The sequence below is a fragment of the Diplotaxodon limnothrissa genome, linkage group LG12 (genome assembly GCF_057381915.1).
Source record: "Diplotaxodon limnothrissa isolate DT_005_m linkage group LG12, D_limnothrissa_male_GT1.1, whole genome shotgun sequence".
Lineage (NCBI taxonomy): Eukaryota > Metazoa > Chordata > Actinopteri > Cichliformes > Cichlidae > Diplotaxodon > Diplotaxodon limnothrissa.
Genome location: NC_140607.1, coordinates 16,724,261 through 16,740,733, shown reverse-complemented (window position 1 = coordinate 16,740,733; position 16,473 = coordinate 16,724,261). Strand labels below are relative to the sequence as shown.

At 40.5% G+C, this 16,473-nt stretch overlaps 1 protein-coding gene across 1 annotated transcript in view; it reads right to left on the bottom strand.

Moving 5' to 3' along the window:
* The window catches only part of LOC146621084 (GDNF family receptor alpha-2-like), a 67,840-nt gene extending 51,574 nt beyond the window's left edge, over positions 1 to 16,266 (bottom strand). The window contains exons 1-2 of the mRNA XM_085368116.1: positions 15,695 to 16,266; positions 14,084 to 14,440 (exon numbers count right to left, since the gene is read on the bottom strand). Coding sequence (XP_085224242.1) covers positions 14,084 to 14,440; positions 15,695 to 15,746 — 409 coding nt within the window. The 5' untranslated portion in view covers positions 15,747 to 16,266. The remainder of the gene's footprint in view (positions 1 to 14,083; positions 14,441 to 15,694) is intronic.
* Positions 16,267 to 16,473: the final 207 nt, after the last annotated feature.

Here is a 16,473-nt window from a genome sequence, read left to right as displayed (position 1 = left end):
GTTTGTCATCATCACATTCTTTGCTTGTGGAGCATTTGTGCCTGCTTTGGTTTGATTTGGGAGAACAGCTGAAGGACTAAAGCATAAGCAATGCATCTTTCCTGTTAACAATGTGTTGGCTGAGCTGTTTTTATGAAAATAAATAAATGAATAAAAAATAAAATTAGCACTCAACTGACTGAGTCTCTCCCATGTGCCTGCTTCTCTGTAGGCCCTAATCCCACATTTAAAATTCATAGCCATTCAGTGTGATTGAGACAAACCCTCCAGTGTGTAATAGCTTTGCATTCGGATCCTAACAGAAACACAGTGAGGGTGTTATGAGGAAGGCTTGGGGGCCTGCTGCTACAAATGAGAAAATCCGTAACCTGTTGGTAAAAGACTACGCTTCTAGGACAACCAATCAGTAGATCCAATCAATAGATATGGTGCATTTTGTTTATCAGCACGCTCTTCGAGCATTTCAGGAAAATGTGATGCAATCTGAAAAAATGCTTTCAGCTAACTGCTGTGATAATAGGTAAGACTATTGTAGAAAGCTGTGTGTGTGCGTGTATGCCTGTATGCCATATTATTGCTATTACTGAGGTATTTATGTATTCTTTGCACAGCAAATTATAATAAGCAATAAGCAATAATTCAAATGATGGTAACCAGAAGGTAAAGTGACACAGTGTTTATCACTGTTGCCTCACAGTGAGAAGGTCCTTTCCTCAAACCTGCCAGCTGCCTTGGACCTGTCTGGACTCTGGAGTCTTTGGAGTAGATATTTAGTCCAAATTTCAACATTTTAAATTGGCCGTAGGTGTAAATGTGAGTGTGAACGGTTGTCTTTCTCTCTGTGTTAGCACTGTGATGGACTGGCATCCTGTCCAAGGCATAAACCCACCTCTAACCCTGTGACAGTTGTGATAATCTCCAAACCCCTCGCTTGGATAAGTGGAAGACAATGAATGGATTGATGGTCAAGAAACTGTATGAATCGTTGGATAATAATAATCAGCAGACAGCAATACAACCATGATAACATTGGCTTTGTGATCATATCCATTGGCATGAAAGATAAATTTGTTAAACCCTCACCCCTTAGCAAAAATATGTGCACATGCACACAGATTAGCTAAATTTTAATAACAGGGAAAAGCTGAATTACTAATGGGATTTTTCCTTCATGTTTCTGCAGATTAAAGACCACCCCGACACAGACCAGTGCATATCTGCAGTCACTGCTTTCTATATATGTCTGCATGACCCCTCTTCATCGGAACTGGCAATCATAAGAAAAAAAGAGTAGCTCAGCCGGCCACTTTTTGAGCACACACAGCTATTGACATGTTGCTCAGTTCAGGATCTCACATTTGTTTGAGAGAAATAAAAAAGTGCTGGGACACACACACAAAGAATAGAAAAGAAAAGATGCACAAAATTGCAGAGGAAGAAAGAAGCAGCACAATTGGGGGCAGAAAACCCTTTGAAAGACTAAACTACCTAAATCCTCAAAGTGTCCATACAGAAACACATATTCACTCTAAGATAGAAAGGAAGGTAGGTAGGTAGGTAGGTAGGTAGGTAGGTAGGTAGATAGATAGATAGATAGATAGATAGATAGATAGATAGATAGATAGATAGATAGATAGATAGATAGATAGATAGATAGATAACATGGAGATAGAGAAATCTAAGTTCTGCTTTCTGATGTACTGTATTGTGTTTTTTATCCACAGTTGCATCACTCACAACTCTGTTCATGCTTGTCCTTACATTTCTATCAAGACAGAAGGACTCGGGAGGTTCCAGAACTTGAGATCTCGCAGTATGTCTAATTACAACAATTACCTTCAAAAGCTATAATGCTCTGAAGCCTTTCAAGAGTTCAAGACTACCACCTACACAGCAAACAACCACCTTTACCACCCTTCCATGTTTTTTTAGCAGCACCTACCGCTATTGTGCATTTAAAAAAAAGAAGAAAAAAGAAGGAAATAATGTACAGAAAAATCGAATGCTTTGCACTGAACAGAGCCAAATGGAAAAAGGCATGTTCTATCTTTTGCCACAAGCAAACAACTTGTTATTAGGTTGCTTACTATTTTGTTCAGGCAGCTTCTTACACTGTAGGAAAGCTTCACAGGCAGCCGAGAGTCAAGCCATTTTAGGCACGTTAAATTTTACAGTGTGTCTGTGCAGTGTGTACTGTACTGATCCTATAAGGGCACTCACAAAGATCAAGATCCACCAAGGTCAATACCCTATTGTGCATTTTTAAAAGCGATCTGAATCTACGCCTAAATTTAGTAGGATCCTCTTCGGCTTATGCTCTACGTTCATGGCTCATTAAATTCACTTTGACAGGTTTGTGTAATCTTACTAGGAACAAACAGACAGAAAGATCGCTCTGATCGCATACATCCACCTCAGCTTTTGCCTTGGTGGAAGAATAATGTGAACCCACAACAGTAGCTGCAGCTAATGGATGGTACAAGCCGTACTAAATCATAAAACTGCAAAACACAATATAATCTCACACACACCCTTAGGACTGAGAAATCCCACAGCAGGAGGCCTTGTTGTACTTAAAGAAAACTGCTCTTTGACAGTCACCCTGGACCCAATTACGCATTCATCAAGTAATAGAAAATTCCTCCCAGCTGTTTAGTGATCAGATGTTTTTTAGCCGCAGGGCAACAAGTTATCGCTGTAATTAAGCCTCCGTTTGACTTCATTTGCTCTGACAGGACGGAGCATGAAAGACAATCAGCCCTTCCCTAGTTACAGCATGAGAAAAATAATGCCTTCCGGTGGGTTCACAGGGCTGTTAGCTGCCATAAGGGGTCTTACAAAGCTATTAGGTACCATCACTCTTTCTTTTCATATGCATTATCAATGAAGTTGAACTCTTGAGGTGGAAACTATCCTATGGTTTTTTCGTGACATTCTTGGCAAATGGTTTATGGCCAGAAGCTAGAAGTCGTTCACCATCTGTTTTTAATGGTTTCCCTTTAGTTATTGTCCATCAGTTTAATATTCATTTCACCTTGTTCTCTGTTTGTGTTGCAGGAAACACCCATTTACACTGCACACATATTATCTCCCACTCATATAATAAGAATATGCAACAAAACGATATCTTAGACTAATTGCAAACTCATTGCACGGCCTGGAGCACAGCTGGACGTCTTCTGCAGAGCTCTGCAGGCTGCTGCACATGCTCAGCTTGCATGTAACCAAGCCTCTGCTGTCAGAGCTTGAAAAGTTTGTAAATGAGCTGCCTGTGGAGTTTAGGCGTGCCAGCCTGGGCTCCTTTCATATCTTAGAGAATACTTTTATAAATTAATAAGAAAAAACACCTTTTTAAATCACATTATAATAAAATGCATTAATATTTCCTCCTATTATGTGTTCATCTCGACAAAGACAAGTTGTACCACAAACGCATTTTTTAAAAATTGCACTTAACAAAACAAAAGTTGAAGGGTATATTCTGTTAACAGCTCAGCTTTTGAAGTTATATTGACATTTTAAACTCAATTTCAAACCATACAAATAGAATATTGGTATTAGCTCAGAATAATATTTCAAGTCACAATTTCAATCCAGCATGGCGTGTTGGGCAAATATAGCTAAAAAAGGAGAGGAAAAAAAATGAATGTTGAGTTTTTTCAGCCCTTCCTTTGGCTATGTGAATGCAATGTTGATTAAAAAAAAAAAAAAAAAAAGCGTTCCACTCTCACGTACCTAAATCATCCCTATGCTTGGCACCAGGTGCTAAATGTTGAATATTGATAGGGAAAAACAGTGACTAATCCTTTCACACACTTTGTAGGTGATACAAGTTCCAATTTTACAATAGTAAGACTTAAATACTCAATATGAAGCAACATAAATACTTACTGTAAAGATATTTAGAGCTGCTGTATAGACAATCTGGTTATTAAGTAAGGTATGGCTATATAAAACATACGACTCGTTTCTTCTGCTTTAAATTCCTCTATATGGAAAATAGAGGGAAAAACGCAAGTAGCTATTTTATGAGCAGAGTTAAAGGCGAGCGATAGAGAGAAAAAGAGGCCTTGTAGTTGACTTCTATGATGCGCATTCATTCAGCACCTCTGTGAACCTTTCTGCAGGAGTGAGTCTTAATGCCCACATCATGACAGTATTCAAAGAGCAGAAAGCCCCGCCACTCACTCCCGCCTCTGATAGAGAACCTAGAGAACTCACTCCGCTATAAAAGGCTAATCTAAACCCCACTACCCGGCCCTCATTTCAGCTGCACTGTCACACTCTATACTAGGCTCAAAGTGAATGGGAGTAATTTTCGGCCAGTTCACCTTACAGTATAGAAAATCATTAGACAGATTTACCAGGACAAACAGTGCCTGTTTTGTCATCCTATTTTACTGATCCCTTTCACATTTGGGGATGAAAGATGCTAGGGGAGAAGGAAGGATGAAAAGGACAAGGAGGGGAAGCTGTGAAAGACCGTATTGATCACACACAGGATCTATTGACAGGTCCCTTCCTCTGATGATGAAGCGGCTACCTAGTGAGTACCGTATGGGTCTCCAGCTCAGGGAGGGAGAAAGCAAAGAGGACACATTCAGCATGCAAGAGCCTGCTCGCCGTATACCCTGACATGCAGGGCAGGCTGGAAAAATGTTCTGCTTATGACAGTGGATGGCTAAGGTAATGGCCAGTGACTGCCACCATTGCTCATAGTAATGATGGTTTCACCCAGGAATACTGTGTACCTTTGCAACCGCCACCCCCCTTCCTCCTGTAGCACCCTCCATGATGCTCTCTCTCTTCTTCTCACTCCTTTTCCGTTTCTCTCTTAAGTTTCCTTGCCCCCTCATCATTTATCTACCATCCCGTCCTCGCTTCTTGCCCTCGCCTCCTGTCTTTTCTCTTGCTCTCTCCATTACTCCTCTTCACCACCGAAGTCTACCATGATGTCCACGGCATTCTCACACTGTCCATTTCGTGTAACGTCCCGCAGCATTAGGGGCCGCCCTGTGGCATTAGAATGATGTAGCGACATATTAAGCAAGTGACCTTTGCAATGCTGACGTTCATAAAAGTGGAGAAAATAAATCACTCCGCAAAATTGCGGCATTCTCGTCATTTCATGTAAAGACTCCTCTCACAATGAGCTGGAACAAACTAATGGAGCACTCCTTCCTCTCACTGAAGAGAAAGTTAGCTAATTAAATTGCTATGAATGATATTCACAAAGGCTCCTGCTTTGAGGGCCAGGGCGTGATTTCACAGCTGAGGCTGGGGAAAAAATGTGTATGTTAGAGGTATGGAACTTATTGTTTAAATCTTCAATTGTGCAATATTCACACGAGCCCCGGAGCATAATTGAGAGCCACCTATGCAATATTCCCCTGTGTAGCAGCCAACAGTTCTTTCTTAATTACTTCTTTTATGGATTCAAGAGTCCTGCACAGATTCACTCGCCTTGCACTGACACGGGCCCATTCAGAGCAGAATCCATCCATTATCCATTAAGGACAGTTGCACTGATGCATTGAATTCAGCTGCCATCTTCTGTGAGAAAACACAATTAACATGACACCATTTACCCTACCACTGAAAAAAGATTTTCAAGATTTTAAGACAAATGGAGGCAGACTAGAATAATGGGAGATGTGGCCCCACATTCTAGCTTCATGGCCTTGTTATTCCACCACATTCACAAGGGTAAGGACATGGTGTGAAATGTAAAATGTTTCAGAAGTGTAGTTAAACACCTGCTGAGATGTGTCAGCTTGCTGATATTTCAAGAAGACACATCAAGCAGCACTAGATGACGGTTATGAATCATACTGCTGTCACTTTGTCGAGGCGCTTTGTATGTTTTCTCAGCCTCGGCACACTTTTTTCTCACGCATTGTCAACTTTGAAACACTGGTCACACTCACTTGGATTGTAATTTACAGTCACATCTCATGGACACAGAACATACTTCAGCTTGACGGCCTTTCCGTCAGGCTATCTCATGGTGAGTCTGGGTTTGACTTGGTCAATGTTTAACTTTAAAGTCTCTGGGTATAGTGTCAAATACGTTGACATTTTCAGTTTTAAGGCTGACAGAGCTATGTGAGAGAAGTGCGAAAGGGTGGATGTCGCACAGTTTAACACTGAGGGCTAAAGCATGAACCCCATCATCAGTCTGAAATATGTGGCAGCACAAACCAGACATTACACTTACTGACTGTTGTTGCTTGGCTACTGGTTAACTAAAAAAACAAACCAAAACATCCAATATTCCCTTATTGTCCTCAATGAATCCAAGGTGAACACATAGCAGCTGGTGTTTTCTTTCTTTTTTCTTTGTTAGTGAGTCTACATCGTTATTATAGAAAAAAAACATCATCACGCAGATACATATTTTTGAATGTTTGAACAATAGAGGAGAAGCATCAAATATCACCCACAGTAACACTTATTAGACAAAAAGTACTATCACTGGCTACCATCTGGATTTCCAGGATTCCTGCCACGATCCAGAGCCGCACCAACATTTGATGGCTTCAACTGTCAGTGATGAAAAACGTGACCTTCGTTGAGAAGCTTGTTTTCTCCCACACAAACCAAGGTCTTTTGATGGCTTTGCCTCTGCACATTTTACAGATAACTGAAGGACTTAGGTAACACAAGAAACAACATTACTGTGTCAAGTTTGAGGACCAGTTATGCTATTCCCTAAATATGATATGATTACTGACAATAAAGTCCTAAAATTTCTCAAATTTCCTAAAATTTTAGGAACCGTCGTGAACACGCTTTCACTATGAATCTTGGAAGTTATTAAATATGTAGTCAAAGGAGCTTGCAAAGAAAAGCGTCTGGACTTCTTTAAGTTACTTGAAGACGTTTCACCTCTCATCCGAGAAGCTTCTTCAGTTCTAAGGTCAAATGGTGGGGAGTCCCAGATTTAAACCTAGTGGGAGTATCCCCCCACATCATCACGCAGATACATATTTTTTGAATGTTTGAACAACAGAGGAGAAGCATCAAATATCACCCACAGTAACACTTATTAGACAAAAAGTACTATCACTGGCTACCATCTGGATTTCCACGATTTCTGCCACGATCCAGAGCCGCACCTAGTGGGGGGATACTCCCACTAGGTTTAAATCTGGGACTCCCCACCATTTGACCTTAGAACTGAAGAAGCTTCTCGGATGAGAGGTGAAACGTCTTCAACTAACTTAAAGAAGTCCAGACGCTTTTCTTTGCAAGCTCCTTTGACTGCGATGACCTGGATGACTGAGAACCTTCACAGACATATTAAATATGTATCACAAATCTAATATCTGAATCTGCAGCAGCTTTACTGTACAAGATTTTTGAGTTTAATGAAAAGTCCAATGTAGTCAAACAAAATAATCTTCAATACAAGAGATAGGCAGTTATGAAACCAGATGTAGAGGGCAGTAAAAGCCCCAAACTGTCAGCACTGTAAGAGATTTGTTGAAAATAAGCACTATGTATCAGTGCTTGCTGTTGTTGTAATTAATGAGGTCTACATTCTTTATGCTGATGCCAATACTAATTTCTCAGGGAGGTGCAAACACACACACTTTTAGAGGCATATTTGTTTTCTTTTGTTTGTTAAGCCACTTGACATTAACCTATGAATCATAGAAAACTCACCTCACTTATGCGATGAAGCAGTGCTGTGTCTACGCACAACAGATAACTTAGCAAAGAACCAGTTTTTAGACACTTCATTACTAGCAGCCTGTCACAAAAACACACAGTTTGTTCCCATCTCTTTACCCGAATCTACATCAATGTCAAAGATAACACAGTTTAACAGACATAAAATTATATTTTGGTTACAAAAGTACAGAAATTCTGTCTTGCCTGATTTCCACTTCCTACACTGTATAGTGTATATTATCTTTACACTAGACTGTATACAGATGGCATAGGGGTGTAATTCAGTGAATTAATCTAAGCATCATGAGCTTAAATGCAAATTAGTCTACTACATTTGATGTAACCCAATACTGGCCATAAGGACCACAGCCACTGTGCACCATAAAAATAAAATAAATAATAATAATGGATTGCATTTATATAGAGCTTTTCGGGAGCCCTCAAAGCGCTTTACAATACCACTATTCATTCACTCTCACATTCACACATTGGTGGAGGCAAGCTACAGTTGTAGCCACAGCTGCCCTGGGGCAGACTGACAGAGGCGAGGCTGCCATATCGCGCCATCGGCCCCTCTGGCCAACACCAGTAGGCGGTAGGTGAAGTGTCTTGCCCAAGGACACAACGACCGAGACTGTCTGAGCCGGGGCTCGGACCGGCAACCTAAAGTCATAATAAATTAGAGAATAAGCTGAAATACACAGAATCAGTCCCCTGAAAGTCAAAGTGCTTAACAGTTAGAAAGTTAAAATTCACACAGAAGAAGAAGTTTCAAAGCTGGAAAGTAGCTGAATATCTTTTAAACATACATTAGAAAAAGCTGACTAATGACAAAAATAATGTCAAAAAATCTGAATGAATATTGAAAGCTCATATTCTTTAACCACTTGAAGAGTGGAATTATGTGTTTTAAATGTCTAAACTCAGGAATCTCAAATAAAAAACAGAATATTTGTCTGTTGTGTGTGTGTGTGTGTGTGTGTGTGTGTGTCTGTGTGTGTGTGTGTGCGTGCGTGCGCGTGTGTGTGTGTGTGTGTGTGTGTGAGTGACTGCGCACACTCTCACACAACTTTTTCTTTTTTACATTGTTTTCAACAATTGACTTAACAGGTAGCTACCATAATTGTTAATCCATCTAAGACCTACGTGTAAACCATCCACACAAAATACAGTTTAGGCCAGCGGTCCCCAACCCCCGGGCCTTGGACCGGTACCGGTCCGTGAGTCGTTTGGTACCGGGCCGCGAGAGTTGAGGCTCAGGTGTGAAATGTATGGTTTTCAGGGTTTTTATCGGTTTTCAGCGTTATTTTGTTATCGTTTTTATCGTTAACTCGGTTTTCCTGGGTCTTTTCACGTGTGTTATGAATAAATCTTCTTTTTTTCGGTACCGGTACTAGTTTTATTTTGTTGTATTTATCCGCGACACCTTAAAGGCAGGTCCGTGAAAATATTGTCAGGCATAAACTGGTTCGTGGTGCAAAAAAGGTTGGGGACCGCTGGTTTAGGCCATAAGTATCTGGACAGATAAAAACGCACCATTTTATCTTATGTTATGTTTTCATCATCTCTTCGTTAGTCTTCATTATCTGTATGAAGACACGTTGGTTTCAGTGGTTTGAGCTCCATTTCGTCTCACATTGGTACAAATTCTTACATATTAGCATATCTTGGACAAGACTAGATATGCTGCTAGTTAAAGAGATTTCTAAAAAGATGAGATTATAAAGCATGACTGGGCCTCATATATTTCAGTCAAAGCATCTTCTGACTATTGAATTCAGACTTCTTTAACCTGATCTCTGTCCATTTAGATCCAAGGTAGCTGCATACAGCCCAGCTTTGATTTCAAGTGTTACAATGGCCTATCTTTCTTTAAAAGTAAAGAACAGTCACATTTAATAACCAAAACATGAAAAGCATGAAAATGCTTTAAGATGTAAGTGCAATTTCAAAAGTATGTCTTTGCCTGCGAAATAACGTCGCAGCACACACATTTAATAGATTACAGAGTTTCAAAAGTGTGGATGCTGGGCAGGCACACTGTTTTCATGCTGAAGTCTTTTTCTCTTTGACTTCATAATCTGCCATTCTAGAAAGAGACGTTCACATGTTTGTGTCTTCATCTCAGTAACACACATATGCATGGATGAAATGATTTTTATCTATTTCGTACACTTTCCCAGCAGCAGCATCTCTTCATTATCTTTATGTCTGCAGACATGCTTCTTTCAGTGGTTTGAGGTCTGTTTTCTCTCACACACACAGATATTTTCCACACACATCAAAAAGGTTTTTCACATATCAGCGATTTGTGTGTTTGTGTGTGTATGCTTAAGTTTTGTCCACACATTCATGTGTTGTAGAGGCTAAATTTTAATAAGTTTAGTGGTTCTGTGACTTTGATGCTGAAATTTGCATTTGGTGGTTTATGGTTTCCTGAGGACTAACTGACAGCTGAGAGTGAAACAAAACAATTTTTAGTAGATTTTAAGAATGTAAGACAAATGCAAACCAGGTAGTTTGCTTGATATTTCAAATAAAGTCTACAAGGAAATACCAAAACTCCAAAAGTGTGGGTATATGGGCTCATTAATAGTTGCTGCCATTCAAGTTGAACAAATCTCCAGCCACTTTCTGCCATGGCCTGCCTAGAAGCTCACTGGGCAACAGTAGCTCTACTAGGATCACACGTTCTTTGAGACATGTTGTTTCTCACCAATTCACCTATTTGTCTGCCTATGCCTGGCCACCATACTGCTTCTCAGGCATGACCATTGGGATGACCAATTTGGAGTCTTTTAGCAACAAACCATAATGGACAGTGAGTAAAGCCCTTCCTGGCTAATATGCTTTTGCTGGGCCTGAGTGTTGATTGCTGTCTGGTCAGCCTCTCTGGCACAAGGACACGATCTCTGCACAAACGATGTCTTCTTTGAGCTATTCTCTCAGGTTTGTAGGTATTGCTCTGGTATTTTAACACCAACAAAGTGATTCCCAAAGAGCCAAAAACCTGACATATATATCGACATGTTGTGCGGGTTAGGGTTAGTTACAACAGTGACAGTCAAAGATCCCAAACATACTGTCAATGCAGTAAAAACATACTTGGAAAGAAAAAGAAAACTCACAAGTGAACACTATCAGTCATGGATTGGCCTCCCCAAAAATCTGGATCTGAACATTATTGACGCAGTATGGGATCCTCTTGACAGAGAATGAAACAAAATGCAACCTGCATCCAAAAAAGCTGTGAATGTCCTTCAAGAAGCCAGGATATCTATTTTTGAAGACTACGTAAAGAAATAAATGACAAAAAAAAAGCTTGCCAAAGAGAGTTCAGGCTGTGTTGACAAATAAAGGTCGTCATACCAAATATAGACTTTCAAGCTTGTTAGAATTGTAAAAACTCTGCTTTTGCCACTGTATTTCAAGTATGTCTGCATGTTTCGATAAATCCCAGCACCTATTTCCCATTTTCCAAGCAGTTCCATATCAGAGAACCTGTTGGTAAGGTAGACCAACTCACTCATATAGCTGATAAGCAATAATACTGCTATGATCTATAAAGTACAAAGATAAAACATTTCCTTTCAAGGCATTTACAAGCATTAGAAAATGCAACTGACTCAACAGAGTGAACAAAAAGCTTTTTGGTTACAAATATGTTTTATTCTGGTGAGCAGTAGAGGAAAAAAACTCTTTGTTCTAAGTTAACCTTTTCAAAGCAGTTACTTACTGTAGATGTAACTAAATACATCCCTGGAATTACTTCACAGACACTCGTATGGAGGGCTAAAGTAAGTAGAGGGTCACAGATCCTAGGCTGTGCATCAAACCACTGTCAGGTATTGGGATCACGAAACAGTCTTTTGTGACTTAAGACCACACATTTAATTTTAAATTATATATATATAATTATATTTATATATTTACAATGATATATTGACAAGAGGTCTTTACTCCCAGAAAGCTGGGATAGTGGGTTAACCTTGCCTGAGGCAGTGAAGTATCTGTGGGAGGTTTGTGAAAGGAGAGCAGGATGTTGTGTCAATCCCAGTCCATCCTTGGTCCTCATCAGCTTTCTCTTCACTGACAAAGTGGTTTAGCTCTCAAGCCTGCAGGCCAAGTTCATGTCCCTGGCTAACACAGTTCATGCAAAACATAGCAAATTCTAGCTACAATAAGATTTCTTTATCGATTCCTACACTTTCTGAGATATATATATTGACCTTTGTGTATTGACAAAGTATTAAACACATTCTCTATGCCGTATCCATGCTCGTCACATCAGTAGAAATTACACAGCACTTTAAAAATCTCATCTCTCTTCCTGTTGGCCATTCATATCCTTTGACCTTGTCTGGCTACATTTCTTTGAATCCAAGTCCATTTCTATTCAGATGTTTCTCTCTTCTCCAATTGTCTCTCCGTATTAATGCAGCAAAGAAATTTTCCAAAGCTACAAACCATCCTGTTTTATCCACACAGTTTTTAAGTGGTTTAGCACCACTTCATGAGGGTCTGCTGGGATTCAGCTTTTCATGTTTGTTTCCAGAGATGGATGTTGTACACAGATTGTTTCCAGTTAACAAAAGCCTGCTTGACTGCACAGTGGATCGTGATTAGATTAAAGCTGCACTGTAAGAGCTTTTTGTTTGTGTTAAAGCAGGTTTTATCTCTAAGGGTGACAGGACCAAAATGGGTCACCGCTGAAAGTATTCTTCAGATGCACATGCTCTGTGAAGGACACACTGGAGGCACGGGAGGTCTCTATTCTTGACAGCCCAGGCAACTTACATGACGCATTCAAACCCATTGACTGGTGCGGCTATTTTTTGGGGAAAGGAGAAGGTGGGGGCATAAATGAGGCGCAGTGGGAGAACAGAAAGATCATTACATTTAGAAAAAGAGAAGAAGACAGGAAGCGAGACACAGGGCCTGAGGAACATCCATGTCATCACATTTCCCTTGAATTCATGTCAGGGACCCTCTGCTGCCACAAGTCTGATGAAGTGTAACTGGCGCTATGAGTAGTCAGCCTGGCGAATCACTTCACAGATCACCACACAAAAGCCCAAAATGCTCAAAGCTCGGAGACTTTGAAATGTCTCCATCATTACCCCACGTGTCAAAACAGCTGAGTACATTATGTGCTGCATGCTTACATGGACGCTTGGAATCTGCCAAATAGACTTTGATCACATGTATTAACAAATGTCACACTTGGGTTAGGGTTCCCCTTTAGGGTGATCTCTAGGGTGGTGCATCTCCAGCAGACAGATTTGTCCTAATATAAGGCTTGCGTGGTTTTTACCCTTGATGTGGAATGAGAAACACACTTTTAGTGACACTGGACAAGAAAAGCACATACGAAACTTTGAGTATATGGTAACTGATATAATCTGAGAGGGTATTAAGCTTCTGCACGCGTTCGGCCTCTTTTCTTATGTTTTAAGAAATTAATTCTGTATGTAAACTTTGGTCAATTGCAGAAATCTTCAAATCAGATCTGTTGAAGTATTGTACAGAGGGAAAATGACCAAACAAGAACTAAGGCATGGCAGTAAAATGGGTAAACTGGAGGACATTCTGGTACTTTGAGTCTTAAGTGATGTAAGTGATGTTTTTTTTAATTTTGTCCAATCACACTGGCGTTGGCCTGAGAGGGGAAAGATGTAGGTAGGGCTCTCTGATTTTATATTCTGGTGTGGATTGTTTTTCTATGTTCTATTTCTGTGTATCACAACTTTAAAGCTTTAGGTGTAGGATATCTCAAATCAAAATCCAGGAAGCTTGTCTTAAAAAAGGGTTTCAACAAATCAGCCTTTGAGTGTGATTTTATGTCCCACAAAAGTGGACACATAAGGCCCACTGTGCTATATGACTGTAAAGTAATTACAAGGTAAAATGGAACACTTTAGGTGAAAACCAATAAGTCTACCATAACATGTCCATCTAATGTAATTCCATTATAGCTCCATTACATCTGAGAGGGTGTGGAAAGTAGGAAAGCATATATTTTTCATCAGGGGCTTCTGGGTATCCCTGTAAGAGGGCGCTGGGGAATAGGGCATCAACAGTGGGTGTGGTTACTTCTTGTCTTTGCTCGGAAAACAAACTAACTGGTACTCGATGTCAGTAGATTCATAAAAAAATACATGTCAGAATCCTCTAGACTGTGAGTCACATATATAGCTATCAATGAAAGTATGCTGCATATCTGTCAAAGGATAATAAACAGCTGCTTTTACTTGCATCTTGCTGTACATGACCACAGAGCTCACGCAAAAGAACTGAAGGAGGGATAAGAGGGGCACTGTGGACCTTTATTATATTGCTCACAAAATGTACAGTTAAAATTTGGTAGCATGAATTTAGTGAGACCTTGAAAGCACCTGCCTCCTACCTTCATTGCGTCCCATGTTTATAGACCAGTAGATCTGTAGACACTGCTGCTCCGTCTTCAAGGACCTCTTGCAACGGCAGTTATACAGAGGGCTAACCAGCAGCACTTCCAGAGCAGCCTGGCACTCCCTGTTGTTATCTAGCATGGCATCTTTCTCCTTACCCACAAGGCACTGGCGCATAACTCGGTACCAAGAGCTGCACTGAGGGTCCTGGTTACACATTTCACTTGCCTCGATGCAGTTCACCCATTCTGGCTGAGCTCCAGGCCCAGATTTGATGCTTGAAGATCCTGGAGCACTGTTAGCCAAAGACACGGGCAAAGCTGAGGGAACACCCCAGGAACCTGCTGCCTCATCTATGTGGAGAGAAAGAAAAATATGTGGTGGTAAAAACTGAATGGTGACTGAGAAACTGCAAATTAATGTTTGGGGGTTTAGTGTTTTATGTGTGCTAGTATCTGTCTATCTATCTTCATGCTTTATCCTCTGTTCCATTTATGCAACAAGTTGTATGTGGGAACAAACCAGATTTGCAGCCTATTATAGGCCCATACCTGCCCAGGCATCTTTTAGCAAGCCAGTTAGTTATTCCTCCGGTGCACATTGCTCATACACTCCTCTATGCAGTGTTTTGCTATGTCTCGTTTACTTTATAGCGGGTTATTTAGGTGCTTACCGAGACAGGTTTTTGGTGCATTTAATGCAGCAAAAGAGAACTAGACTCAGATTCTTATTAAATCTAACCAAAGGTATATCCGATCACTGAATAATATCTAATTATATCATGCCAAGGACTACGCTTAATTTGCATCTAGGTGAGCAGAAAATGAGCTTACACAGAGTAAACAGTAATCCACAGAGCAAGACTCCAGTGTTGCCATTTGACAAGAGTTTGAGATTGAAATGCACCTTCACACACGAAGCTAAGTACACAGAGTTCTGGTGAAATGACAAGAGAGACCCCTTGTGGGGATGTTGTGCATTTAGATCAGGAGAAGAAGAGCATCAGCCGGAGAGCAGCGGGTCAGAAAAGACTTACATAAAGTTAAACGTTAAATTATTGTGGGGCTGTCAGTCAGCCCGTCAGGGATGTCATTTAAATGCGAATGCATGCGTTTGGGGGAACATACTGATAATGCTAATGTGATCATAATGATGGCGATGACGATTTGTGGTGGTGGATTCCGTCATGTTCAACCAACTAGCAAAAATAATATATATATATATATTAATCTTGTGCAATATTTTTGGCTGACTGAAAGCTATGTTTTCTCGTTACAATAATGAGCTCTTCTTTCACTGTGGAAGCTGTGAGTGTGTTATGTGGGCTGCAAACGACTCACTCGCATAGACCAAGTTCGGTTTGTAGCTTTGGGTGAAAATCGAACATAGTCTAATCAAAATCAAACCCAATATAAGAAGAAAGCCATCAGATGCCAGCTATACATAATTCATCTTTATTTTTATTTTTAAAGAGTTGATTACCTGCTATTCTACAACAACTCCATTATTAATATTTTTTTAAAGTGGTAAAATAACACAGTTGTGTACATCATCACTAATGTCCTAATGTGCACGGCTGAGAGTGATTCTCAAATGGAACTTCTTACCTGGGAGCAGAACAAGGGTGCAGACGCACATCCACACAGTGACAGACTTCATTTTGGACTCAGCCGCAAGAAGGATGAGTTGTGCTAGAATTACACGAATATTTCCACCTTTTCAAGGATTAACTCCCCTCTCCGGATCCGTGACCCAGGCGCAGGATAACTGTAAAAAACCCTCATTCAAATTTTAAAAGAAACATGCAGCTCCGAAAATATCCTCGAATCCCCCAAAAAGTAATCCACAATTTTATTTTATATCTTAATAATGAACTAATCACGACAAAGGAAAGAATTCCTTGACACTGGGAAAAAAAGATCAAATGGCAATCAAACAAGCAGTCAATCCGTAAGAGCAGTTATTCAGGGTCCGTCTGCGCTGCGTTCATACCGACAAACTACTGAGACTTGATCTCTCCGCATTATAAGAGCTGCCCGCTCCAGTTGGCCCTTGTAGACAAATTGTCCCTAAAACAGTCCTTAAACTGGCGCAAAGCGGTCTGTGATAGCTATGTCAGTATCTCTAAGGAGGCAGAAGAACTCATCTGAAAGTGCTACAAAACGCTGACTGGTTTTTTTCCCCCCTCACCGGTGGTTCCCTCAAAAAGCTGCGCGCTCAAGAAGGGAGGGAACGCTTCTTTTCCACTGACTGCATGCGTGTCGAGGCATCGCAGCACTTTATAAAGCGGGGGCTCCCGTGGACCAGCAGAGGGCGCTGCTGGTGAGTGATTTCAGTGGAAGGCACGCGGTCATAGAGGACCATAATTAATGTTATCCCACAGAGC